Source organism: Takifugu flavidus, chromosome 9 (genome assembly GCF_003711565.1).
Source record: "Takifugu flavidus isolate HTHZ2018 chromosome 9, ASM371156v2, whole genome shotgun sequence".
Taxonomy (NCBI): Eukaryota; Metazoa; Chordata; class Actinopteri; order Tetraodontiformes; family Tetraodontidae; genus Takifugu; species Takifugu flavidus.
Window position 1 is genome coordinate 628,150 of NC_079528.1, and position 27,960 is coordinate 656,109.

The following is a 27,960-nucleotide window of genomic DNA, read 5'->3' on the forward strand; positions in this document are numbered from 1 at the left end:
TTGGCAGACTTGCTGACACTGTTTGAGGTGCTATAAAAGGATGCTAAACAGTAAAAATATGCCGGCGCATGACGTAGCGGCCGCTGTAAACTGGAAAGATGCATGCGCTTTTTTACGGTGAACTAAAATTATTTAATGATGAATAAAAAGCTCCTTTATTTTAATTCACAAAGCGCTCATAACAAGAGGTCAGCAGAGGTCAAATGAAATTCCAATGTGCTCTGCTCCATTGTAACACATGTCTTTGAGTGTTTGAATGATCTTGGCTGGATTTCCTCTAACCTTGACTCCATTTATCAGTGTTTGTATATTTGTGTGTGTGTATATATTCGTGTGTGTGTGTGTGTTATCTCTGTAGACAGTGAGAGGATTCTTTCAGATGGACTTTTATCTCCAGGTATCTCTTCAGCTGAACACTGCAGCAGTTTGTTCCTGTTTCACAGAAAAATCTAGTTCTCGTTTATTGAGACGATCAACGAGAAGCCCCAAATCAACATGAGATTTCTGAGATATTTTCATGTTGTGTGCTCAGTTGCTGTGTTATCTCTGGCTTGTTGCAGTTTCCAGTAGATTATTTTGCGTTATGAGCGCTTGTTCGCGTTCCATGGGTACTTCCTGTGGTCGCAGCGCAGATGATTCAGGACTTTCAGTGTTGTTTCCGACAGAAAACTTGAATTTGTTTCTTTCCGAGGCTGTCAACCTCAAACAAACACGTGCACGTGGCCCTGTTATGTTGTTCCACTCCCACATTAATAGACAGAAACAGGTCCTGCCTTTATTCGTCTAGCTTGGTGGAAACTGACACAAATGAGGTAAAAATATCTGAAACGTTCCCCCCGTTTTTGCACCTCTCCCGACGAGCCGCTGGTGATTGTGGGTATAAATATCATAATCCCAGAACAATGAGCAACACCGCCACATGAATTCAGCCACATAAATAAGCAGTTTATGCCGGATGACAGATTACGCTCGGAAACCGATCGTTTAATTCTGTCACATCAGGAAGCGCAGCAGCGTCTCAAGTGCAGGGGATTAGAGTCTTCTTCTGTGGTGCTGCTACACTGCGTGGCGGCTACACGCTCCTCTGGGGTCACCCCACACATCTCCCAGGGGGTGACGGCGGGATTTGAGGCTTCACGTGTTAAACATCAGACCCCAGCAGCCTCCTGCTTATCAGGCCAGCCTGTGGCGCTATCTCAGAGGGGAAAGTCCACACTGGAAACTTTACAGTCCACCACTAGTATCCATTTACAGTTCACCTAACAGTTTTTGTTTTTTATAGAATCAGGCCACAACTTCCTCATTGCTAAGTTTCCACGCCCTCCGTCACGCTGTTTTTTGTGTTGTTTTTTTTCCAAGCGTTGCGTCACTGGCTTGCGGTTTTTCTCACCAGTCACAGCGCACAGGAAGTGTGTCGTCTTAAAACAGGTCCCTGTCACTGTTTCCACTCGCCAAGGACCACAGAGTTAAATTTAACACCAATAACAAGATCGCAGGTGCCCAAAATACTCACTTCCACACACAGAGGTTTAATTTTACTTCTGCGAGCTATTTATACTGAACCACGTTAATGTCCTTATGTCTGGGCTGAGGTTAAGTTTACTATGTGACGCAGGACGCCGCAAAGACGGCAGCCCAAGCCAATTAGAGCTTTAGAGAGGAGCTCCTGAAGTCAGGACAGCCGGCCGCCGGCCGGTCAGGAGTCTGCTCAGAGAACTGATCAGGTCTGGTTTGCTATATTCTTTACTGGACAGTTCCTGGCACCTGTTCCAGTTTTTTTTTTCATGTCTACTTTCATCTCCTATGTAAAGAAACTTGACCAAAATTAGTAACGGCTGCAAAAAAAGAAAGAATGACGCAGAAACTGCTCATGTCAAATGCCGCCCTGCTGACCTTCTCACCAGTCAAATCTAAGGAAGTAAATAAACATCAGGTGCATGATCAGATATTTTAAGCGAATGTCTATAATTTAACACAGGAAATAGGTAGAAAAAACGTACAAGCAGACGCAAGGAACTGAAAAAGGAAAAAAAAAGGGGGGTGGGGGGTGGAATGGAAAAGTTTTATGTATGCAAAACAAGTGAAAGGCAGCCGGGCAGCTGTGGTGGCTGAATGCTTGATATGTTGCTGAAAAAACATAGAATTTATAGAACCTACAAACATCAGCTCCTATGGAGCGTCCTTCTGAACCATCAGCTGTGTGCTGCTAGTGTGAGCAGGGGGGAGGGGAGGGGAGGGGGCGAGGATCAGGCCCGTCGCCTTGGCCCGCGTCCAGGGCCACAGTGGGTTTTACTCCAGCTAAAGTTACACCCTGCTGTCTGTGACTGGCTCCGCTAACTCAGCCCGTGGCTGCCAGCAGAATCCAGTAACGAGACAATTAGCCATGCGCGTAGCCGCGGCAACGACGGCCAAAGTCTGGTCTGTGTCCTGTGGGTGTAGGTTCAGACACAGTTGCTGCACACATGCCGAGTCTGTTCCTCGTAAGGCCCGTCAACTTTTCATTTTGATTATAATTGAACTCTAGCTGTGCTAGCTACCTCCACAGCCCGTTAGCATCAGTAATTTAAATACAGGTGAGAAGTAGACACGATTTCTAAAGTAGAAGAGAAAGAGGGTTGCAGGTTATTGCAGCAGAGGAGTAGGTTTCGCTTTCGCTTCACATAATTCTGCAGGATTTTTTCCTGTAACATGTAGTCATCCTTCCTGGCTCGGCGACCCAGCCTCAGCATATCGTTACCACGTATCAGAAGCAGTCTAAAAGGCTCAGGGGCGTGAGAGTCAGGGAACGTCTCTCCTCCCCAGTTTGAGACATCTTATTTTGATTGTCCTGTTTAATCTGTCCTGTAATTCATAAATCATACACAACACCTTAAGTGGTTCGGGAGATAAGTTCATCATAGAGCTTTGGAGGCAGCAGCTTAGCTTTTACTGTCACTGTAGAAAGTGTGTGGGGGGGTGGGGGGGCTTCTATAAATAGGCAGATTTAGCCCATAACACTCCTCAAGCCTGGGCCTTATACAACCTACACAAGGACTACAGAAATACACATTTACATGCATATTTTGGCTGGTCCTCACAACTTTAATGGGCTGTTTGAGAGTTAAGACTTAAGTTTGAGGTTAAGATCAGGTTTAGGGGTTTAGTGGGATGGTCTAGGTTAGGCTAAGGTGCTGGAGAACCTACGGTACTAAAGACTGTGTACGTGTCTGCGTGTGTGTGTGTGTCTGTGTGGGTGTGTGGGTGTGTGTGTGTTGCCCCCCGGTCCCCAGCAGCAGTCCCTCTCCCAGCCCCTGTTGAGTGGGAGCACATTGGGTAACAGCGGTCTGGAGTTCCCCTGGACTCGCTCCAGACCTCCTCTCCCTCCCCTCCAGTCTCTCTCTCCCACACTCTTCGCCTGCCTCTGCCCTTCACCCCCCCTCCCCCCAACCCACTTCCCCTCTTCTCTGCTTTTTAAACCAATCGGGGCAGTGTTATAGGTGTGAGAACGTCTGTGAGTCTGCCGGTTCTTCCCCTGTGCTGCACCTCTGAACTCACAGAATCCTTCCTTTAACCCCCAGCGCCGCCGTTGCTACGTAGGTCTGTCGTTGCCGTCGTCTCTCACAGCCCCTCTGATTCATTTTCTCTAGTTCCTCATTCTGAAAATAAGCAAGACTTGCTTTTCAAAACAGCTTTCTATTTGTGGCACTGGCTAAACCCAGTCATGCTTCCATCATCAGCGCCACCGTCATCATCCTGGCAACAGCTATTGGGTAATGAGCAATAAAACACATTAACTCCAAGTGTGTATCTCAGGCGGGGACGTTGGTAGTGGACCCACTCCTCCAAAAGTCCCCTCACAGGGATTTAAAGGGCCTGAAATGATTGGGCTGGGCAGAACCAGTCCAGTACAGGGGTAATTCCAGCTTCATCTCTGCGTCACACGTGCATCCGTGGCTCAGTCAAAACAGCCCAGCTTGAATCTCCCGACGCCTGGGTCAGAGAGTAAAAGGTGAAATGATGACAGATATTGAGAAAAAGTGGGTGTGTGTGGGTGTGTGGGTGAGCGGCGTCGGGCAGGCAGCAGAGTCGCAGGCCTGTTGCAGCATGTTGACCCGCGCCCACTTCATTCATGCTGCCGCAAACACAACAGTGTGGCAGTTTGCACCCAGCGCTGACACAGCAGCACCTCACAGCTCCCAGAGCCTGTCTGTCTGTCTCCCTGCCTGTCTGTCTGTCTGTCTGTCTGTCTGCCTGCCTGCCTGTCTGCCTGCCTGCCTGTCTGTCTGTCTGTCTGTCTGTCTGCCTGCCTGCCTGCCTATCTATCTATCTATCTATCTATCTATCTATCTATCTATCTATCTATCTATCTATTATCTATCTATCTATCTATCTATCTATCTATCTATCTATCTATCTATCTATCTATCTATCATCTATCTATCTATCTATCTATCTATCTATCTATATCTATCTATCTATCTATCTATCTATCTATCTATCTATCTATATCTATCTATCTATCTATCTATCTATCTATCTGTCTGTCTATCTGTCTAAATTGGAACGCTCTTGAGTTCAAACATGACCACACAATCGGGGACGTCTGAGTCGTGGTGAGTGACTGAGAATGAAAGCAGCAGCTTCCTTTTTCCAATGGGCCTGTTTTTTTTTCTTCTTCCATTCGCTCTGACATTTTTCAAACTCAGCTCGATGATATCACGGAGCAGCGGATCTGATGTCACTTCCTGTGTGTGTGTGTATGAACAGGAAAGGAGAGAAATAGCAGGGTGGCTACATTCACACATGTGAACATCGTTTTAAAACCAAGATTTCTCTTCCCACTCTGTGTTTTCTGTGTGATTGTAGATACTCTGCAGTATTCAGACCATTTAATTCCAATAATTTATTGATATATCACTGCTGCAGTCAAGATTGGTCTCACAGGTTAGACTCCCTTTAAACAGGAAGAAACAAACACGCTCCTGTTGATGGACAGCTGGGTAAGGGAGGAGATGGCTGTTAGGACAGGGAGTTGCTTTTTTATTGCTTCAAAGTTTGCCTTATTATGATACACACTGCTGCCTTCTCGGTTGCCCAGGTGAAAGTGGTCTTGATCTCATATGTTTTACACATATGACTTGCATCCACCCAGACCTGGGTCACATGACCCGTGGTCGACACGTCACTGAATGATATCTGTCACCCCCATCAAGGCCGGCAATAAACTGAACTTGTGTTTCTCATCTTTCTCAGCCAGGCAGCATGTCCGAATGTCCCTTTTTATATTGCTGCAGTTCTGGGTAAGTGCGGGCAAAAATATAGCTTAATTTGTGATAAATGAAAAGATGTTGGTGTGGAAGCGGGCGACTGCTGTGAAAGCCGCATTAAAGACACATTATTTTCTTTGTTGTTGGTGTTCGAGTCTCCCTCCATGAATCTCTGCAAAGTTTCTGCAACAAGTGCACAAAGCTCTTTAATTTATTTCTGCACAGTAAAGCCATTATAGCTCAGTATTTACTCCCCCTACTTCCTGAGGGGGAAAGTACTGAAATGATTAAGTGAAACATTTCCTGTATCCAACGAAAGTTGCAATAAACAAGTTATTAGTGGCAGGTTTGCCAAAAATGCGCATTACTCAGAATTTATTGCTGTTTTCCTGGTACACTAAGAACCAGTGGGAAGTTTAGATAAATAAGAGCTTATGTCAGTTTTACAAGAGTTTGGACAAAATAAAACCATGAATAGAGCCTGTCCATCAGTTGCCCCTAAAACACAACGTTCCAGATCCTAAATAAATAATTAATTCCTTCATCAAAAGTGGCCATACGAGCAAGATTTAGCATCGCTCTGGCATGCTATCCTAGCTCTAGCTGGTAGCGGATGCAGAAATCTGACATGTTTATTACCGGAACCTTCACACTTATTCAAACTGTTGCAAAGAGCTGACTGACTTTTGCTCAAGCTGTGACAGGAAGTCGCACCTGTAACTCGCACAGGGTATCGGGGCGGCTCATATTAAGGTCAGCACACCCTGCATTGTCTCTCCTGCTGTAATAAAGTTGCCTGTCCTCACCGCGAGTGTTCTGGTGACAGATGAGGCCTGGTAATAGAAGGCAATTAGAAGTCCTGGCGAGAGCATGCGGCAAAGGGGGGAACTTGGTGCTGCCCTCCCTCCTGCTACGCTGACACGCAGACACACTGCAAGCGTGATGCGCACACGTGCACAGTCAAACTCCTGGAAAGAAGAAGGAAACAATGTGTGTCATGCGCGGTTGATGCTGATGCTCATGTGGAGAAAGAAAAAGAAGAAGAAAGCCAAGGCAGCAAAGAGTAGCAGTGACAAGAAAAAACAAGTAGATCCCTTCCAACAAATCATGTTTTCATCTAAATAAAGAAGCCAAAGACAATAGGCTCGGGTACCTTGGAGACCAGGAGGACTATTTCTCCATGGCAACCAGTGTGGTGTGTGACAATGCTGCAGTGTGAGGTTTGAACTGCTAAAGCTGTCTGGGAATGCACAGATAGATGGGAAATAGACTCAAAGAGCGAGAGCCATGAAGGTCTCTGGCTTTGAGCCTCTTTCTGTGCTCATAATGAGAACACACACTGTCAGAATCTCACTGCCAGTAAAAGAGAAGTTCATGACATCCCCACTCATTTCCTTTTGACTCTTTGAGCCGCTACAGAGAGAAATTATGCTGCTAATTCTGCTTATTCTGTGTTTATCTTACCAGCTTCTCTTCCAAACATCTTTTCTTTTCAGATTCATATTCTGACTTCTTGGGTGTAACCAGCAGGAGATTTATTTTGTTTTGGTTTCGTATCGTGGATAAGAGAACGTGAGGCTTGAAACACGTGTCTGTCCTGTTTGGATAGGAAGACAAATACGCCACGGTACGGAAAACATGCCCGTTCATGTCCTTGTAGCTGCCTGTGCATACATGCTTGGCCTCATATTTGTGTTATTAAACCCCTGGATTTTATTAAAGTTTCGGTTCCGTGATTATAGAAAACCGTCGACAAACCGTCAGACTTCTTCCACCGACTGTAAACTCCTGCTAGTCCCACCGCTGTCCGCCGCCGTTCCTGCTCGTCAGCATCACCCATCAACCAACGGCCCTCCTTTGTGTGTCTTTATTTTTATTTGCAATCCGCTTTATAGAAATTCATTACTCTGTCTGCTGCCGGCGTAGGCAGAAAAATATTCCCCCGGCTCAGCTGAACTCTCACCCCCCCACTAATGTAAACATTGCTTACCAGTCACGTTCCTCCATTAAGGTAAATGTCTGCATTATGTATGAATCTGGTCTCCTTAATCCAGGAGCACCATTAACCTGCGCACCTTAGTCCTCCCATGGAGAGGCGGCTCCGACCCTGCTGAGGGATCATCTGAATGGGAAGCGCTACGGCTAATTAGGTTATTCATAATTACTTCTCATGTTGAGTGTGACGACTTCCCATCTGGCTGAGGAGTTCTGCTTTACAGATTTAGTGACCTAAAGTGCAATTTGGCCCCGGAGCCTCAACTGGTGGAAAAGCTGACGTCCCATAAGCAGAACGCTTCTGACAGCTATTTATTTATTCATCCTGTCATCCTTCCACTTTCTTTTTTGAGTTCCTCGGACATACGTTGCGTTTACTTTTGTTTGGTCGTCTCGCCTGTCACGCCGCGTCAGCCATCGCGCCCGTTGAGGTTCGGCACTTGGATTTAAACGATGATCGCACAATGATAAAGAGTTTGGGGGCTTCCTCCTTCTGTTATTTAATGGAGAGAGTCTCCTCACCCCTTCAGGCTATCCCACATCTCCAACTGGGACAGAGTGGTGTGCGTGGTGGTGGAGGTGGTGGTGGGGTCTCTGAATCAACCTGTCGTAGGTGCCCCGAGGCCCACCTGTCAACATGCCACTGACATTTGCTTTCCCTTTCACTCTCCGTCTCCGTCTGCCCCGCTCCTCCATCACTTCCTCTGCCTGTGTCTTTCCTCACCCATTTATCTCTTTGCCACTCACCCCTTCTTTTCCTTCACTTCACAAAACAAATAACTCTTACCTGAGTAGATGTGTCTCTGTCTGTCACCTTCACTTTCTGGCAAGTTATTGGGAACAACTTTGGCCACTCGACCAAAGGGGATTATTTATGTTGGTAGCTTCAGATTAAACTCAAAGCTCAAATAAACTCTGGAGGTTTGACACTCGGTGTGTTGAGGCATGTCCACAGGGAAAATGAGAGTAATCCAACAGTCCAACAGCTTTGCCCATGATGACACATGATGAGGTGTCGTCGGGACAATGATTTATTTACTTTGTGTTGTGAAGCAAATATAATTGGGAGATTTTTTGAAAAACATTTTTGCTCTGAAAATTCTGATTTGAGGACAGAAATCTCACATGATTGAATCTGAAATCCGATACACAGAATTTGCCGAGTTTGGACGGAAGCTTCGGGTTCCAAACTGACTGTTTGCTCGTGTAAACGTCAAAGTCCGAGGAGCGGGGGAGGGAAATGGGGGGGGGGTGATCCAATAATAAACCCACGCGGCACAAAGCTGATCCTGCACGTACACAGATGTGGAATGGCACGGCTCCACTCGAAACAAATCCAAATCCCAAGGAAAAAAATAAGAGCGAGGAATAAAAACAGGCCTGTGAGTCTGGATGTTTTCTGTCTGCTCCCAGGACGTGTGCGCATGAGTCACACCCTAACGGGTTTGGTAAAGACAACAAACCACCAGTTGCTCCTCAGTCTGGACGCCGAGGCTTCTTCTCTCTGCCTCCTTCGCTCCTTCCTGTCGGCCTCTCTTGTCTGCCGGAGACGTCAGCAGGACGCGGAGCGGTGGGATCTGGACGGCTACGCTCCTCCGGCTGCAATTAAGTGCTGCCCCAAAGGCAAATACTGAACTCTACTGCTGCTTTAAATAATGAAGTTTATCTTTGTTACCCTTTTTTAAAAAATACAAATGTTTCAAATGTTTGTCATCCTCTTGATGTTTGCAACGTTCATGCGGCACTAGATGATACTGGTCTTTGGTAAATTACAGAAAACACAGATTTTAAGACCGGAAATTTGTCTAAGAATTGGTCTAAATCTATACACAGCATATGTGTTATGAAGGGAATGCGTTGTCAAGCATGTAAGTGGGCTAAATAAACCTACATGTAACATATTTTCTATCTCAAGATTAAGTATAAAATACACCGTCTTTGTAAAAACAGTATTTACATGACGTGCACGCATGGCTGACCCAGTGGGCCCAGCCCTATACATCAGTTTCCCAGCAGGGGCCTGCAACAGATTCTGGTCTGGGAGAGTTTAGAGACAACCTTTAAATGTTACCCGTTGCTAAGCTGGGCCTGCTGCGCGGGGAAGCCCCATCTTTCAACGCGCCACCGGTGACTCATCTGGAGCTGAAAGGTCAGGGGTCAGAGCCTTTGTCACAAGTGTCAAAAAAAGCGGACCGGGGGCTCGGTGAGTCACACGTCCTCGGGGGCGTGCGTGGTAATTGTGTCTCTTTCACCTATCGCCTCGGTGGAGGATACGAGAGGGAGATAAAGCGAAGCGAGCGGCTATTTGATGCTGGGGCCCCCTGTTTAAGTATGATATGCTAACACCGGTCTTGCTTCATGGCCTCGGGGGGGTGGTAGGTGGGGTGTAGCCAGAGATGGAGGGAAGTCTTCAGTGACTGAAGTGAGAGTGGATTGTTTTTCAGACATCAGCACCGGGGCTTAAAGCTTTAATGGGGCAACTCCCACAGAGAAAGAAAATGTGTGATGTGTGTCATCTGATCGTACTGCTAACACAGGGCCAACATTCCACAGGGCTATTCCGGAATTCCTCAGAAGACATTAAAACAATGGCTTCAGCACAGTGGAAGCAGTGTGCCGCGCCGCTCTGTAATGACTGGGCATGTTGGAGCTCGTGAGCCAAGTTGTGTGAGGAGTGCCGCTTTTAAACAGGCAGTAATAGATGTCTACATCCATTTCTCCTTGGATCTGTTTGGCTTTTCACGCGTGTCAACTAATCCAGAGATCTTTCTGTGACCCCTCCCCAGTTTGACAGATTTGATCCCTCTCATGCCAGGACATATTTTATTCCGGGCACAAGCATCTCACTCTGTGCACTAAAGGTCAGGCCACACTCTCCTACTAGCGTCACTTTGAAGGCCATGAGAAAAATGACATTTATCAGATCCCATCCCCTCATCTTCTCCACTGCCGTCCTGATCACTTCGTGACTACGTGCAAACCTCCAGCCCCCTCCGATTCTCGCATTCTTTTCCCATCTAATTACCAACTCTCACTGTGTCTCACAAGCGTGGACAAATCAGCGCCATGTTCAACTTCTTTAAATGTTCATCACTCAGACCCATCAAAAATACAATGTTGCTGACGATCACTCAGGCCCTCCCCCGTGCCTCTGTCACTCTCATCCCTCCCTCCCTCGACTCTCTGCCTGATTATGTAACACGCAGGTTTTGGTAACCGTTGCCGCCCGCCTCCTAATCTTCATCCGCCCATCACACGAGACCGAACACACCTGTAAGGTAATGAGGAGGGATTGCCCCACAGATCCGCGTGGGTGGCTGTGCAGGTGAGGAGGCGTAGTTCAGGAGGCTAATTCCCTCTCTGCCTGGTATCAGCTGCTGAGTTAGTGTCAGCCCAAAGCTTATGTTTGCACCCACGTTCTGCATGTAGGTGTGAGGATTCTCTCCGCGTCTACATTTTTCATTTCTATTGTCGCCCTTAGCCTCCCACCCCACAGCTACATCTGATTCACTCCATCCCTTCAGGCTTGTTTTCCATGTTCCGGGCTGCTTTTTTGCCCCCGCCATCTACATCCTTATCTCTTTATCGGCTGTGGTCTGATGCGTGATTAAACATCAACTTGCAGGGTGTGTGTGCAGGGGAGTGGCGGCTGCGGAGGTAAAGGGAGGGCCTTCAGTCCTCGCCGGCTGGCAGAGCGTTGGAGTTCCATCAGCCGAGGACTCCGCTGGCTGCTCTGTGTAGGCAGGGATGGGGAACACACTGGGAGCGCACACAAAAACACGCAGCGGTGCTCATGTCATGCACGTCTGCCTCCACACACAGACTCACTCTCCCTCCACTGTCCTCAAAAGGATCTGCCTTCCTCCTCCTTTGTGATATAGAGTGAAAGGATGCCGAAAACAGCCACTGGAAACTCTTCATCATCTGTATTACTTTATCACTTTTCTGACAGTTTCTCCCAACTTTATTTTATCACGTCCTCGTCAGAGGATGATTGTTCTGCTCTGCTCTTTTATCTGAGCTTTGCCACAGATTCATCCACCTCGGTCACTGATGCCCGACAGCAGCACGCACGTTTGGATTTGGTTACAGTCACTTTGTGTAGCTTGCTATCATCATCCAGCCTGGAGAAGAGTGGCATTTCCCTGCTTGGAAATCAATAAGCTTAAGTTTCAGGAGCATTCCAGCAGGGATATACAGTTTTACTCTGACACAGCAGCTGCTCAGCCAAACACGACACCTTTAAAGCAATTAGATGAGATTATTTCTGCATATCTGGCTATATGAATACATCAGGCCACACATTCTACAGCTGCTAATTCAGGGCCTATTTGAATTTTGAGGAGCATCTATCTATCTATCTATCTATCTATCTATCTATCTATCTATCTATCTATCTATCTATCTGTCTGTCTGTCTGTCTGTCTGTCTGCCCCCCCCCCCCCCCCCCCCCCCCCCCCCGGCCACCTCAGCGTCCTGCCCACGACGCTTCCCAGTGAGATTGCTCGCTTATAGATCCAGTCAGCATCGGGGGGAAACACATTGATTTCCCGTCAGCGTTCAGCAAAAGAGTTGGAGCCGGAGCATCCTCCGGGAGAACATCGGTACCCCGCAGGCGCAGTGTGGGTAACGCGGCCCATTAGGCCGCTGAGTGGCAGAGATTCCCCGAATATTGGGTCGGGGACGCCCCTCAATTAGACGGATCGCCCCGCACCTCGTCAGCAAACCCGGAGATCAGCTCTCATTAATCAGTGTCACAGAGATGCAGAAAGTTTGTAAAGTCCGAGTTGGGAGGCGCCTGCTTAGTTTGAATTAAAAATTGAATATTACATTATTATTATTATTATTATTATTAAAGTTAATCACACACACACACACACACACATATACGTATATACACACACACACACACACACATACACACACTTATTTTTTCGTAATATTAGCATTATGTCTGATCGTGTCGCTTTATTCATTTGCCACGTAAATGAAATTAACCACAATCATGATAAAAAAAAAACTGTAACAACGTCCGCACGTGCACACTTTTAACAAAAACATATGGTGCCGTTTACTTCTTGCGCAAGGCTTCTGTGGTACCACCTAACAAATCTGCTAAAGCTTTTGTCTCGTACGGTGGAGCGCGGTTCTGCTGCTGACATTAGTTATTGGGAGCCAGGACTTGATTTGCGCTCCAGCCTCTCATTCACTGCCAAGCGGCGATCAGCGCTGCCTCAGGAAGTTCCAAATAAGGGCAGGGAAATGGAAACCCACCGGAATAGGTCCTTATGTAGTCACGACCTTATAAGGCACGGCGGAGCCCGGCTTTCCGGGAGCAGCGCAGCCTGCTGCACGAACGGCAGATCTAACTGAAAGCTGCGCGGCTGCAGGAGAGAGTGAGAATTACGCCGCCGTCTCCCGGAGCTGCTCCGCCACGAAGGCGCATTGATTCAGGACAGAGGAAGAGAGCCGTTGTCCTCACAATTTAGCGCTAGAGCTTAATATAAAGACTCCTCTCCGCTTTTCCCCAGACAGAGTCGTGTGTTCGCCGCTCCAGTGCCTAAATATGGTCTTCCTCCTCTCCAAATATGGACATCTACGTCACGGTAGGAGTATATAAAACCAGCAGGGGAACCTCTCAGCTCAGAGACAGCCCTGAGAGCAACCAGAGCAGAGATAGATAGGCAAGCACATAGAAGTCCCTTACAGAGAAATATCACAACCACAGTGAAAAGTCCATCCAAACAGCATCCATCCAATAAGGTCAAAACCTGATTGGATGAGGTTTTTTATTTTTCAAAAAAAAAAAAAAAATTACGCTTAAAAGCAACTTTGTTGTTTTATTTTGATTAGTCTTAGGGAATGAGCGTAAAAAGGCAATTCTGTGGATCTTAACTCTGAGAGAAAACAGGACAACTGAGCAACAGCGGAGCCGCGGAGCAGACAGCTGCATCTTCCTCAGCATCAGCAGCAGCGTGCAGTCGGCACTTTCTGAGCTGGGCAAAAGTGATTTCCTCCACCCGCGCGGTGCCGCTTTGCCAGTGTGCACCCAGCCTCGCTGCACTCCGCACCAGCCACCAGAGCAGCCTCAGCCCTGCAGCTCCAGCATCAGGAGAGGATGGCTGCAGCCAAGACCGAGATGATCCTCCCGGCTCTGCAGCTCTCAGAGCCCCTGAGCTTCCCTCACTCTCCCATGGATAACTACCCCAAGCTGGAAGAGGTGATGATGCTCAGTTCTGCGGGGACCCCATTTCACTCTGCTTCCGCACCTGAAGGTGCAGGTTTCGGCTCCGGCGAGCCAGGAGAACAGTACGACCACCACCTTGCTGGAGGTAAGAACGAGTTTAATCTCATTAATTATTTAATTTTTGCTGTTTATGTAACTTTATTAAAGAAGGCAGCGAAGTAAAAAAAAAAAATATATATATATATATATTTGACGCATAGAATGAATTAACTGTTCTTCATAAACTTGGTACGTTTTTTTATTGTGATTAAAATAGAAGATTTTGTGAAATTAAGTAGAAAGGTAAATCAGTCGTTTTGCTACCACTTTAAAACATCAATACAATCAAAATATACACGATAACATAAACAGAGGATTTTTGAAAAAAGACTTGAAGTATTGACAGTTCTAAATCCCTGTGAAGTCTCTGAGGACAGACGTGCTGCTCATTCGCTGTATGTATGTAACACTCCTACAGCTCAATTTAAATTACATTCCCAAAACCAGCTGAACTGCAGTTTCGGTAATCAATGCCTCAGGCGCTGTGATAGGCTTTAAGAATGTGCAAGTGTGTGTGTGTGTGTGTGTGCGTGTGTGTGATGGACAGGAAGAATGAAAGATCAACAGATTGTGAGAAGCACTGTAAGCTCTCGCAGCAGCTTCTCTTCCGTGAGAGACTTTTACTGTGCGTCTTTTTTTGTCATTGTATGCAGGAGTGTCATACTTGAGCGAATATCTCTTCTCATTTTCAGTTCATATAAACAGTTGAATAATTTCTGCTTCCTCTCTGTGCTCTCTGCAGATACGCTTCCTGACATCCCCTTCAACTGTGAGAAGCCCGAGCAGACATATCCCACCCAGAGGCTGCCCCCCATCTCCTACACAGGACGCTTCACCTTGGAACCAGCCACCACCTGCAGCAACAGCCTCTGGGCGGAGCCCATCCTGGGCCTTTTCACTGGTCTGATGGGCAACATTGCCCCCAGCTCCAACTCTTCCTCCGCTGCCTCACAGACCACTTCGTCTTCATCTTCGACCACCCCTTCCTCCTCAGTTTCCTCCTCATCTACGACTTCATCATCTCAGAGTTCCAGCCTCAGTTCCTCCATCCACCACAGCGAGCCAAACCCCATCTACTCAGCTGCCCCAACATACTCGAGCCCAAACTCTGACATCTTCCCAGACCAGGGCCAGGCTTTTCCCACCTCGGCTGGAGGTGTTCAGTACCCTCCACCGGCCTACCCTAATGGCAAGACCTGCAGCACCAGCTTCCCTGTGCCCATGATTCCTGACTACCTTTTCCCACAGCAGCAGGGGGAGATCAGCCTTGTGCCACCTGACCAGAAGCCCTTCCAGAGTCAGACAAGCCAGCCCTCCCTCACTCCGTTGTCCACCATCAAGGCCTTTGCCACACAAACTGGTTCCCAGGACTTAAAGAGCGTCTACCAATCGCAGCTCATTAAACCCAGCCGCATGCGCAAGTACCCAACCCGGCCAAGCAAGACCCCTCCTCATGAGAGGCCCTACGCTTGCCCTGTCGAGACATGTGATCGGCGCTTTTCACGCTCAGACGAACTGACCCGCCACATTCGCATCCACACCGGCCAGAAACCTTTTCAGTGTCGCATCTGTATGCGTAACTTCAGCCGTAGTGACCACCTGACAACCCATATCCGTACTCACACCGGAGAAAAACCGTTCGCCTGCGAGATCTGCGGTCGCAAGTTTGCCCGCAGTGACGAGAGGAAGAGGCACACAAAAATACACCTGCGGCAGAAGGACAAGAAAGCAGAAAAAACGGGAGTGGTGGCAGTGACAGCCGCCCCAGTGTCAGCCGCCTCGCCCGCCTCCAGCTACCCCTCGCCCATCACTTCCTACCCCTCTCCAGTTTCTTCTTACCCCTCTCCCGCCACTTCCTGCTACTCCTCTCCTGTCCACACCTCTTATCCTTCTCCTTCCATCGCCACCACCTACCCATCGGCATCCATGTCCAGCACCTTCCAGTCCCAGGTTGCCTCGTCCTTCCCCTCCTCAGTCGCTTCAAACATCTACAACTCCCCCATCCCCACCCCAATATCAGACATTCAAACCACACTCTCCCCAAGGACAATCGAAATCTGCTAAGAAACAGCAAAGACAAAAATAAGAACTTTACTGTCTCTCCACATCTCTCCTTCCTTGAGGTTCTTTGTAGGAAATGAAATCAGCATCAAAAGACTTTGATTTCTTCCTCCAAAAAGCACTTTTCAGTCGGCTCTCTGTGCAGTTTGAGGTGAAGCTTCAGGTTCACCAGAACGAGTAAAAAAAACACATGTCAAGGACTGGGCAAAGACAATAGAAGAGGAAAGGAGAACTTTAAAAACATCAACAACAACAAATGCAAAAGGGATCCAGCAGATAGAGAAATCCAGCGGTCTTTAGTATTAGGTACACGGAAACAAAGAGACAAACATTGCCAGCAGTTGTGGTGCTAAGGCACATCCGCCCTCACAGGCAGACAGGACAAAAGACATTGAATGATATACATAAGCTACAATATATGTATATTGTACATGTGCCATGTTTTGTTTTCTTCTCATTCATTGGTACCATTGATGTGAAAAATGATTTGCATTGTATTATTTGAAGTGAGCAGGGCCATATTTTTTACATTCTTTCTCTATTACGTGGTGATGATGCTGTGATATGTTCTGACATTGTGTAAAAAAAAAAGCACCTAAGTATTCAAGCATGAGTAAGAGTGATGTTACTTTCCGTTTGTAAATATCATCCACTGGTACTATCCCTTTCTCTGTCACATGTGACACACCGTTTGGTTCTATGGATTATTGGAGAGGAAAAATAACAAACATTTAAACAAAAAAATCAAACACACACTCCTGTTATTTGGTGCCTTTTGTGAAGCCTTGCTGATGTCGTGTCTCGGCCGTGCAGGAAAGAGGATGCGTTGCATCTCGCCTTAAGGATTAAGGGAATATTTTTCTTACAGAATGTAAGTCAAACTCAGAGGGAGGAAAAATAGACCAGCTATGAGGGCACCGCTTCATTTCATTAGAATGTAAGCAAAAAAAAAAAGGAAAAAAAGCTTATAAAGTATATTTTTGTAAAACTTAAGTGTAAATATCCACAACTTCAAGAGCTGGAATGTTGAAGTTACCTACTGAGTAGGCATGGGATTCTTTTGTATGTTATATACATGCAGTTCATTATTTTGTGGTTATCTTTATTTTGTATTTGTGTTTGTTAAAAAAGTGACTGTTTCTGGCTTCTAAACACATTGAATGCGCTTAACTGCCAATGGGATATTTGGTGTACAAGGTATCCTCCCAGAAATGAAATATAAATAAAAATATGAATATATATGGATACAGTATGTTTTCATTCTTTGTCTTGCAACTTTTCCAAATATTTCCATTGGTGCTTCATCCGCGCTTTACATCCCAGCCTTGGTTTTATCACCAACCACCCCGTAACACGTTCCATCATCTTGCATGTTAATCGTATGTAGATTATTAGTTACTTTAAAGCATGAGCCAACATCAAAGAGTTTAAATTGAGGGGGAAGAAATCGTATTGAATCGCTGCGCTCCATTTGCTGCTCTCCAATTGAACTCTGCGCTAATGATAACGCTAACACATGACTCCCATGCCTATAAACACTGGAGATGGGGAACTGTTATCTAGATCCAACGTGCTCTTGAAGATATTAAGCTTATCTAATTTTCCATTTTATATATTGCAGTGCACACAGGCCTTTACTGCTGACTGCACAAACTTCCAGCTCTTTCACTTTTGAAGCAAAATGCCAAAGAAAATATATTTCTTCTCTCTGCTGCTGGTTATTTGGAAGAGGAATATTACAAAAAAAAAATAAAACAACAAAAAATTGAAATCCCACATTTGTAGAGTGCGTTCACAGGCTGCAGGTGAAATCTGTCATGGGGTGATTACCTTTTCTGGAAATGAATACTGCAAGACTCTGTCACCTCATAGTAAATGAGCCGCAATGCACAATTGGACAATATCTGTCAAGGTTAGACTGAACTGTTGTAAGGTGGCAGCTGAACAAACAGGCCCCGAAGTTTAACCACTACCACTTCTTTTGGCTCTTTCAAGCAGAATATAATAAGCCAGCCTTGTCCCGTCATCATTACTCATCGTTTGCTGGGCACATGGCTCTCACTCGGTGTTTGAGTGAAGGAAAAAGACTGCTTGTTTTATTCAAATGTTTGAATTTACGATACGCACAGCATTTTCTGTTCTAAAATATTTCGGTACTTTTTTCCCCCCAAAGCTTTGACATCATTTTTGTTGTGAAATCTTCAAAAATACCCTCAAATGCAAGCACAGCTAAAATAAACAGCACAGACAATAAAAAGAGGGGAGTGATGGAGGAAAAGAAAATAATTAAGATAATTGGTCTCCTGATCCCAAATTGACTTTCTAAATTGGGTCTGGTGCGTGTATGATGTGTATGATGCGTGTGTGTGTGTGTGTGTGTGTGTGTGTGTGTGTGTGTGTGTGTGTGTGTGTGTGTGTGTGTGTGTATGCAAGCGGCTCCCCACACTGTGAATAAAGCCGCCTTTGCGCTGCAGCCATGATGTGTAATTGTGTGAAATGTGCAGCGTTAGCAGCTGCTTCACGCAGCACATCTACCTGGACACCACCCTTACATCTGCTGACACAGTTCATGTATTTATGTGTCTGCTTCAGTATGTGTAAACACTTCCTAAATGATACCCTGAAAGCAGCAGCAGCAACAAAAGAAAAAAAAAAAGCACTGGGAGGTGATGATGGTCCATTATCCTGGATGGACCCAACACCACCACTACAGTTTAATGAATAGACAAAACACTCACAGTTAAGAGGATATACTTCAGTGGATCGCACAAACACAAATCTACGCTGATTCGAATCATCTTGATCTTTAAACAATGATGTTCTCCACTCTCCAGCTTTTTTTGGGCGCATCTCATCCTCCTTGTGTGGCTGAAAATCCCAAACGCTGTCATTTCCTGACATTGTTTACGACATATTCTGGTCCCTGGCTCGGTATCAAGAGTCATTCAGCACTTTCTGCGTCCCAACCTTTTCATGCTGCCACACTTTTATGAAATTCTTTTAGTAAATGTGAAAACCACAGACTGCGCTGCTCTCAGCCCTTTCCTATGTCGGGGGACAGTCTTTCTGTGTCGGAGTCTCTGTCTGAAATGCTGCAGACGTACGATGTCCCTCGGAATATGAAGGAACCGCGGAGCCCATCGCTTCGTTTGGAGGCGCTTCCTCGCTTATCAAAGCCCGTGTGCTGGGCCTCCTCTGTTTAGGGAGGTGTGAGAAGAGTGCAGGAGGAGTTGGGAGTTCAGTTACGTCCTGGCTCCGCTCTGTTGTAACCCACAACGGAGCCCCCTTGTACCCCCAATGGGCTTCCACTTCAAGAGCTCTGCCTTTGTTCAAAAATGTGTTTGTTCTCTTATTCTTTTTGGGAACTATGTAAAACAAAAAAGGATGAATGGTGAAGAGAACCATTCTTCCTCCCTCCCTACCCTCCAACCATTGCCACCTCGCTCCCTCTCCTCTCTCTCCTCTCTCTCCTCTGTCGCTACCGCTCTCACTCTCTCTAGCAGTGCATATTTTGCTGCAGATGCTAATGATCTCCCCCTCTGTATTCTGATGCAAGGTCTGTCTACACTTTCCCTTTCATCCACATACAAATGTGCTCTTATTGCCTCTTCGCCCTCGGGCCTTTTTAGTTGCCTTTTTGAAATATGCCGTTTGATAAGCACATCATTGGCCAAGTCCCTGCAGTGATTAGAGCCGCCTTTAATGTGAGCAAGTTACAGAAGGAAGACGGGACTCTGGGGCCAAGAGCCATCCGCTCTCCTCTGCCCTCACCCCTTGACATCTGCAGGACCTCGAGGGAGCAGCTGATATCATGCGGAGTGTCCCAGAGTCCAGCTTTGGAGGGAAGCAAGTTTAGGATCCATCATTCCTGGAGATAAAGCACAGGGGAGAAAGCCCACAGGAGAATCACCTTCATGCAGACGTGGAGCTGCTGGAAGGCTGGATTTCTGTGTTATCACAGGGATGTGACAGGAGGGCTACTCTCTCATGTCTTTTAAATATGTTCCACTGATCTCCTGCTCTGAGCCTCAGTGCAAAGGGTTTAAATCACGCCAACAGGGAACACTCAAACAGTCATCAGGTGCTTTCGTGGGTTCTGTCTTCCCAGATTCGACACCTGTTGGACCTTCTGGGATATGCAGGTGAGACTGAAACTGGCTCGTGGTTGCATTTCAGGTAGATTGCAACATTTAGAAAAACCTGCTGGGGAATGTCAGGAATTTAGATCATAGAAATGAAAAACCAGGAAATAGGTTGAACCTTTTACATCAAAGGTTCCTGTTGTAGGAACAAAGGCCCCTGCTCCCCAAATGTTGTAGCACCTGTGCTGAGCTTGGCGTGCTTAAACCGAGCCACCTTTTACTGTGATGGTTGACGCTCATATTGTACTACTTGATTAAAGGTACCTGGATGTAGTTTTCTGCGTGTTGTTTACAGCAGTTGTCTCATTAAAAATTATATCAAAATAAATATACCACTGTGAAGCCCTCGCCTCGGTTGTACCCCCCCCCCCCCCACACACACACACACACCTCTTCAAATTGTGACTTAATTAACTACTAAACATACTTTGTCAAATACAGATTGCCAAATGTGAGATCCTCCCATTGTGAAAGTTTCTTGTCAAGCTGATGTGAAGTCATGTTTTTTTCCCTCTCGGTTCAGATTGTTTTTGATTCCATGCATCGACTTTTAATCTCTTTTGTTTCTTAATCAAGAAACAAGTAAAGTGCTATTCCAGCAGTCGCTGCGTATACACCCCGGATCACTCACATACTCACACTGAGGAGCAATCAAAAGTCTCCAATCAACTTAATGCTCATGTTTTTCAGAGTGTGGGAGGAAACCAGAGTACCTGGAGAAAACCCACACAGGCATGAGGGGAACACAGGAAGGCCTGAGCTGGATTTGACCTTGGAACATTCTTTCTATGCTAACCAATAAAAAGGGCGAGTCGTGACCTACAGGCGACCTCTTCCTGGGACTGGCCAGTGCTCCACCTACTGGTCGCCACTTTGCAAACTGACTCCAGTGACATCACCTAAACAAGATGGTTCACCCAGCCAGAGTTCATGCTTCAGTGTTGAGTGAAGGAAGTGGTGCTAAATCCTCTACATTTCATCTCCCTGTAATGAACAGCAGATACTCCACGTTGCACAGGAAGGCACACAAGCACATGACAAATAACCCAAATGACACAGTTTTAGTCACAAATGTCAGGGTGATGAGCGAGTCTTTGGCACGTGTCTTGGATCTGCCCCTGTTCAAAACCAGCAGCACGACTCGCAGGCACCTTTGAGATTATTTACGGCACAAAGTCGATTTTTGACACATCACCTCCATAAAGATCCACAGGTGTCCTGGTTACTTTAACTCGACTTAATAAGCTGCACTTGTTTGAAGAGAGCGTCTTTGAACAAGCAACAAAACGCTGCACGTACCTCCAAACGTGACGCCTCCTCAGCTCTGCTTCAAGTACACTACAGCTTCACAAAAAGGCACCTGGGTGGCTCTGAAATGCAAACAGGCCCTCGGATGTCTTTATGCGTTAAGGCTAGTAAGTGGGCTGGAGTTGTTTTCTTTTCTGTCTGCGAGTTATCATATGTAATCTCTGCACAGGGTCTCTGAGGCTGGGTAAATAAATGCAGTCATGCTTCTCAGAGGCCTGTCTGTTTTTATTAGAGCGATGAGCGCTCGCGCTGCAGACAGCTTCTTCAAACTAGACGCTCCCGCAGCAGATTGACCAGACGCAGCAAAAACAGTTAAAAACAATAACTAGAGTAAACTAGCAAATTTATTCAGCCTTCTCATCACAATGCTATATTTTATTAAAAAAAACTGTGGTTATAACATGAACCTGACTGGTGTTGAACTTACAAAGTTTTCAGATTAATATCAGCATCATGCCAATTAAGCAGTTCACAGTCATGCAATAAACAGCATGTGTAATTAGTAGCTTAATCAGAAACTTATTAAATGAGTGTAGAGTGCAATTAGTGAGGAGCATTGCTGCACATACAGATGTAATGAAACAATGTAGAATAATCACATTCTCCTGCAGAGATAGAGAAAGAACTAAAAACAAAAAAACCCTTCCTCCCTCCAGATGTGTCCTCCTGCACCGCCAGCAGCTGCCATTCAAAAAGGTGAGGTCACCCAGGTGGGTGTCAGCCACTGATCTCAGTACTGTGCAACAAACACACACACACACACACACACACACACCCCATGCCCTGCTTTGAGCACATCCTAATCTCCTCTAGTGTATTCTGTCCATGCACTGGCAAAACCAATCCCTAACCCAAATATGAGGTAATACCTGGGAGTGACAAATGTATGAACAATAGTATAACAAATTCAAAGTATCTGAGACAAACAGGAGTAAAAACAGGGCAAAAGCAACATTTTCCATGTAGCTGTTGCTATAATCACAGTACGTTTCATGTAAATAATAAGAATACTATAAATATCCATAAGGTGTTATCAGTCTCTGGGGTGCCAGCATGATAATGAGGGACTGGGAAAAATAAGGAATGAGGGGGTGTCGAGATCTGGTGAACATGGTGAATGTGTATCATCATCTGGCCAGGTTTTCCTCTCCCACCCCCTCACTACAGCTGTCCTCCGTGTCTGATGAGAGCCTTGTGCTGCTATATTTGTCCCACAGTGATGAGGTGGAACTAATGGCTACTTTCACACCAGCTGATGTCATCAGAGTGGTGCGCCTGGGGAGCGGGAGGGAGGGAGAGGTCCATACACCTGCTGGGAGCTTCTACGGTCCAGCAGAAAAGTTCTTTTAAAAGAGGTTTCCATCAACTGGCCTCTATTCACCATTGGTGTGTATTTGCTCGTTGTTTTGATTCCAAAACTTTCAATAACCTATTTTTAAAAAAAAAATCAAACCCCATTTCTTAGAACAAGACGCCATTAAAAATCCTAAAGACAATGGTCTATAGGCTAATGATTGGGCATCAATCTTAACAAGTGTGTGCAGTGCTCTCAATGTCAATGTCAGCTCGTATAGGCTCTCTCTTTCCCTCTGTCTCTGTCTCTGTCTCTGTCTCTGTCTCTGTCTCCCTCCTTGTCTTTCTTCAGTGCGATTAGTTAGCAGTAAGCCCTGACTGCGGTGTGGAGCCGGGCACGGCCACGTCTCTGTCACATCCACACGGTTGGCTCCTCATTTAGGGCCAGAGACTGCCTGCGTGTCAGCATCTGTCAGCTCAGTCGGGTGTGCACGTGGGCTTTAGCGCTTCCTAATGTGAACCGGTTGACAGGTTATTACTGCCAGAGTGATGTCGCAAGATTTGACCACCTCTGGAACCCAACTTTAACCTGGTTAAAATTGGGGTTGGTAGCTGAGACACTGGAACAGGTGCGTTTGGATCAGACCTTCAGGCCTGCGTGGCTGAGCGCTGCTGCGTCCTGCTGCCATCCGCTCAGATCAGATCCCGAACTGTGTGTGCTGTCAACGTGTCAATCGTTTTGCTATAAATACGGCAGATGACCCCCTTGTGCAGGTTACGTCTCATGCAGTCGAATCTCCTTTCTCTCACCATCATTGTTATCATGTAATGTACGTGAAGCTGCCAGTAACGGAGCTAAATTAGAGCGCACGCAGAGCCTGTGCCTGTGGGTCTTTCTACCGCTCCGAAATATCCCCGCAGTTAAGTATAATTCACGCACATTTGATTCATACGCACGGGCACACGCGCACTTCACACTGCACCTCAGGGTGTGACTGAATGTGTTTGAATGTGTGCATGTGTGCGTGCATTCATCTCTCTACACTGCAGCTTAATAGAGTTCTCCATTGTGAGTAATGACCCAAGAGCTGCTCTATTATTCCATCCAGACCAGCAGGCAAAAAGTTGGTTTGAGGATGAAAACACGATACCGAAAACCACTGAAATGTGGAGAAATGGTCTTTAAATGGAAGACTGCATTTCCCTCCCCTTAATGCCTGTTGGCGAACGCTTTTAACAATCTCCAACAGATGTTTCATAATTGCACCGTGACCTATGTGACCTATGTGCGAGGTGTTCAGATGTCCTATTAGCACAATATATTTACTAAAATTGTGATCTACTGTCTGTTTTAGTTTCCATGAATATTTTCAACAACTTCAATACCTCTATCAACTGAGATGTTTTTAATAGCCCTGTTCTGCAACAGCAGGAGACCTGCTTTTTTTAAACCCACTTCATGACTTTTACATGTTTTTGTTTTTTAGTCTCTGCTGAACTCGAAGGCTTCAGGCTCTGGCTTCTCCTTTATCAGAGTCGTCTAGCAACAGCAGACTCACAACGATGTGAGTGTGTGTGTGTGTGTGTGGGTGTGTGGGTGTGTGGGTGTGTGGGTGTGTGTGTGGGTGTGTGTGTGGGGGGGCAGAAAGAGAGAGATTTATGGCTGATAGAGAAGGTGAATAGGTCTGTTTATCTTATAGCTGGTTCGATCAATAAGAAATCGAATGTGATCAAAAAGGCTTTCTCCTAAAAGTGTCTGTGAGTGCTAGCTGCTTAGATCAAATCTATGTGATCAGCACTAACAAAAGAACAAGCTAATTCTACAGAATATAAAGTAAACATGTGGGTATACTTAAACACTCTTTAATGTAGTGGCGATTTCTAATTAATAATCACAACACCTAACCTGCGGATTGACATTTCAGCATACGTTTGCTCAGCATATGCATCTTTATCGCTCTTATATCGAGACATGGTGTCCGTTTATGTTCCCCACATAATGTAGATAAGGAAGCAGACTTTAGCATTTGACAGAGCACAGATGGAAGCGCTTGTATAATACTGTATAATACTTTGGCTAAATATACACACTCATCACAAAAACACACATGTATATCACAAAGGTGATTTTGTTTTCTTTCATAAATACGTGATTTATACAGCGGGTTCAGTATGTTCAGCTGTTGGAGCCAAAGAAAAAGGTCTATAATAAACAGAAACACAAAATATCATTTTTTGAAAGATATAACAGACAGGAACTTCTGTTCAAGGACAACCATGCTGCCATCTAGCAGGTGCACAATGCCAACCTGTCTTGTTTAGTCTGGTGCCGATGCTCCAACACAAAGGCATTACTTAATACTTAATATGGGTCAAATTTATGTCACTGACACATGTAACTTTGCAGACAATTTGTTAGAAGTTGCACAAAAGGAACATAGAGAACAGGAAGTACGCTTCATATGTGCCCGATCAATCAGAAGCTGCACAGCTGAAAAGAATCAGCGCAAATTGTTACACACATTTACAGTTATATTTATTCCACCTACACGTTCACTGTGCCAAATCCTCCCCCGTGGTGAGTAAATGCAACGCTATGCTAATACAGCGACATGTGCCATGTTACATTACACACTGCTCGCCACACATATGCCAGTAATGCCCACATTTATATTTCTTTATTTTTGTCAGCCTGTGAAGGGTTTACTACAGACCTCAGCCACTCGCTGCAGGCTATACCAAGAATGGTGAGTGGGTGTGGGGAGGCAGGGCTGCAGCTGAAGCCGAGGAGCCGGTCCGGCCCGGCCCAGTCCGGTCCAGCCCACCACCACCTCTGCAGTCTCCCTCGAGCCTCCTCGGCTCCTCTCTTCAATAGCCAACAGAGGAGGAAATGTCAGTCTTGGTGTCGACCAGGAAACCTCCATGCCCAAACAAGGAGCTTCCTGTCCTGACACAGCTCTTCCTGTGGGCTATGTAAGGACTTTCCTGCTTTTCACTCTCTCCCCGTATATGTGTCTCTCTCCCACTCCTTTGGCTGGCTGCCCTTCGGCAAGCTGCCTCAGAGCAATGGTTTGTTTTTTTCCCCCTGTGTGTGCACTCTGGAGGTGTGGAAGCCTGTGTGAGTGCTTGTGTGGACGCATTTTGCCATTATTCAACAGCAGCCCAACCAAAATAATACATGTTGCAACAAACTTAAGCCACGTGTGGCCCTATGCTTATGTGTGATGCACAGAAGATCCCAGGAGGAGCCGGACTGTTGACAGAGCAATGAACCTAATCCTCCTCTTTTCAGACATCTGTTTTACAAGCCAGTAAATGTGTTGTAGCGCCGCCGCTAAGGGCGCAGCATGTATGTAGCTTCATGGCTGCGCTGGAGAAGCCGCCGCCGCTCCCGCCTGCACAGCGGTCTGGCCAGACTTGTTTTCCGACACACCTCTGTTGTCCGTTTGAGGATTACGCAGGACTTTCACTCACAAAGACAGAATGATGAAGAGCAGGGAGGAGATGTTAAAGACTCTTCAGCCAGGAAGGACTGACGTCATAAAGGAAGAGGACGGTGCAGCTGTGTGACTGAGCAGATTCATAATAAAGAGGACGAGTAACTGATGCATCTTTAATTGGACGATCACAAAATAGATGCAATCCTACAGCTTCAACCGCAGCGGACTCACCGTCAGGAGAGGTTGGGTGAACTTTAGGGGGTTTTCTGTCCGCTTTTGTTTGTAGATCTGAATCATATCTTTAAATATAATCTGCTGTCCTCAGCAGGTTTTCTTCTTACAGGCTCCCACCTGTACATAGCTGCTGGCCTGATACTGGCTGGAAAACAAAACAATTAGAATTAAGTTCAGTAAAGTTTTACTATAATTATTTCTTAGCCGATCAGTTGATGAACCCACCAACCTTCTCAAGACCAATGGTACATGGCTCCCAGGGAAACTTGGTGACATCACCAATTCCGCCTCAGTCTTCTTAAAATCCCCAAGCTTCTGCCTACACATTTGTTGAAAAATGTTTTTAATTGTGTTGCACATGTTGAAAGAACTCGGGGGAAAACCCAGGTCATGTGTGAGTGGTAGGGTGAAGCTGACAATGATTTACTACACAATAGTCTGCACCAATGTTCCCTCTAAGCTGTGCGCTTGCGCAATCGCGCACTGCTTGCACATACTCAGCGCACAAGAAAATCTATGCAGCGTACAAAATAAAATTCAACAGAAACGTATCAATTAATATCTAATTTTAGAACTGATATGATCTAGTTAATTAGACCAGTAATATTGTTTTCTGTACCGTAACTCAATGAGCGACAGGTGTCCAGCCAATAATCCGATACAGTTCACTTATGCTACGCAGCCAATCATAGCATTGACAGTGTTTGCGTATGTGCCCTGCCTTTACTCGCCGTGCACGTTAGCTAGCTAACAACAGTGCAGCAGATCTAAGAGACGCAAATGCTAATCCCTTATCATGGCGAAACGAAGGGACAGAGCCACATCCACTCATCAAGCCAAAGTAAAAAAGAAATGCGGTTCTTTTAAGATGGAATGTCTGTCGGAGTGTGTGCAAATAGAAGAAGAAGCGGAGAAACTGAGTGACTCTTCCTATGGTTAAAGCAGGACTCTCACATATAACATAGTACACATCTCATGAACAACAAGATTTTTGTCTTTTTCATTTTATGTGCTGTCATTTGATTCTTTTAATAAGCCAAATAACTTGCTATGATCCAATGTTTTGAACAAGCATGACACTGGTGTGTGGCCACAGCGCACCCATCTGATGTTGCTCACAGTGGGCCTCAGGGTGCCCAGGGAACTTGTGTCTGCTCAGACACATTAAAAATTAGAGGGAACATTGGTCTGCACGTGTACTGGGGAGATGAATGGAGTTTATCCAAGGATGAGGAGGAGTGGAGACACCAAGGCAAAGTGAGAGGGGGAGTAGTTGAGGAAGGAGTGGAGCTGGTGAGGAGATCATCCTGAGGCACAAGGAGAAGCCATGCGAGCAAATCACATCCTGATAATCACCTTCCATGGATGCTGGGAGAAGGTTCAACCATCACCTGCACCACTAGGGATGATAGCAACAATCCGGTGATGAACAGCTGAGCCGGGTCTTTTATACCGCAGGTGATGAGGATGATGGAAAGCAGGTGTGTGTAATTGACCAGGTGGGGGGGTTAGAGGTGAGTTGGGACGAGCAGGGACGCCCAGACTGAGAGACAGAGTGAGGGACGATCACACAGGCACAAGGAATGCCAGGAAATGGAGTTAGCATAGCAGCGCCCCACAGCTCTTTTAAAAAAGCCCAATCTGGATGCCTGATTAAGAAATAAGGACTGACTCATGTCAAACTTTGCTTTTTTGTCAATCATTGTTTCACTCGAAAATCCACTCTTTCTTGTTCTGATCAACCTTTTCAGTCAGGGTTTCAACCACAGCACAGCACTGAAAATGCAAATATTAAGGTGTTAAATACTGATGAATCCAAAATTTCAGCTTTGTTACGACTGGATCTCAGTGCTGCATTTGACACAGCGGATAAAAACATGACGGACTGGAGATGTAGGACTTTCTTGTAAGGTGCTAAATATACGCAAATGTTCCTTAGAAGATGGCGACTTCTT

General features: G+C 46.0%; 1 protein-coding gene across 1 annotated transcript; it reads left to right on the plus strand.

Moving 5' to 3' along the window:
• The first annotated feature begins 12,630 nt into the window (after positions 1-12,630).
• egr1 (early growth response 1) lies at positions 12,631-16,833 on the plus strand. Its single transcript, XM_057043254.1, has 2 exons — positions 12,631-13,573; positions 14,270-16,833. Exons 1-2 carry the CDS (start codon positions 13,360-13,362, stop codon positions 15,589-15,591), a joined length of 1,536 nt encoding a protein of 511 aa, XP_056899234.1. The 5' UTR covers positions 12,631-13,359; the 3' UTR covers positions 15,592-16,833.
• Positions 16,834-27,960: the final 11,127 nt, after the last annotated feature.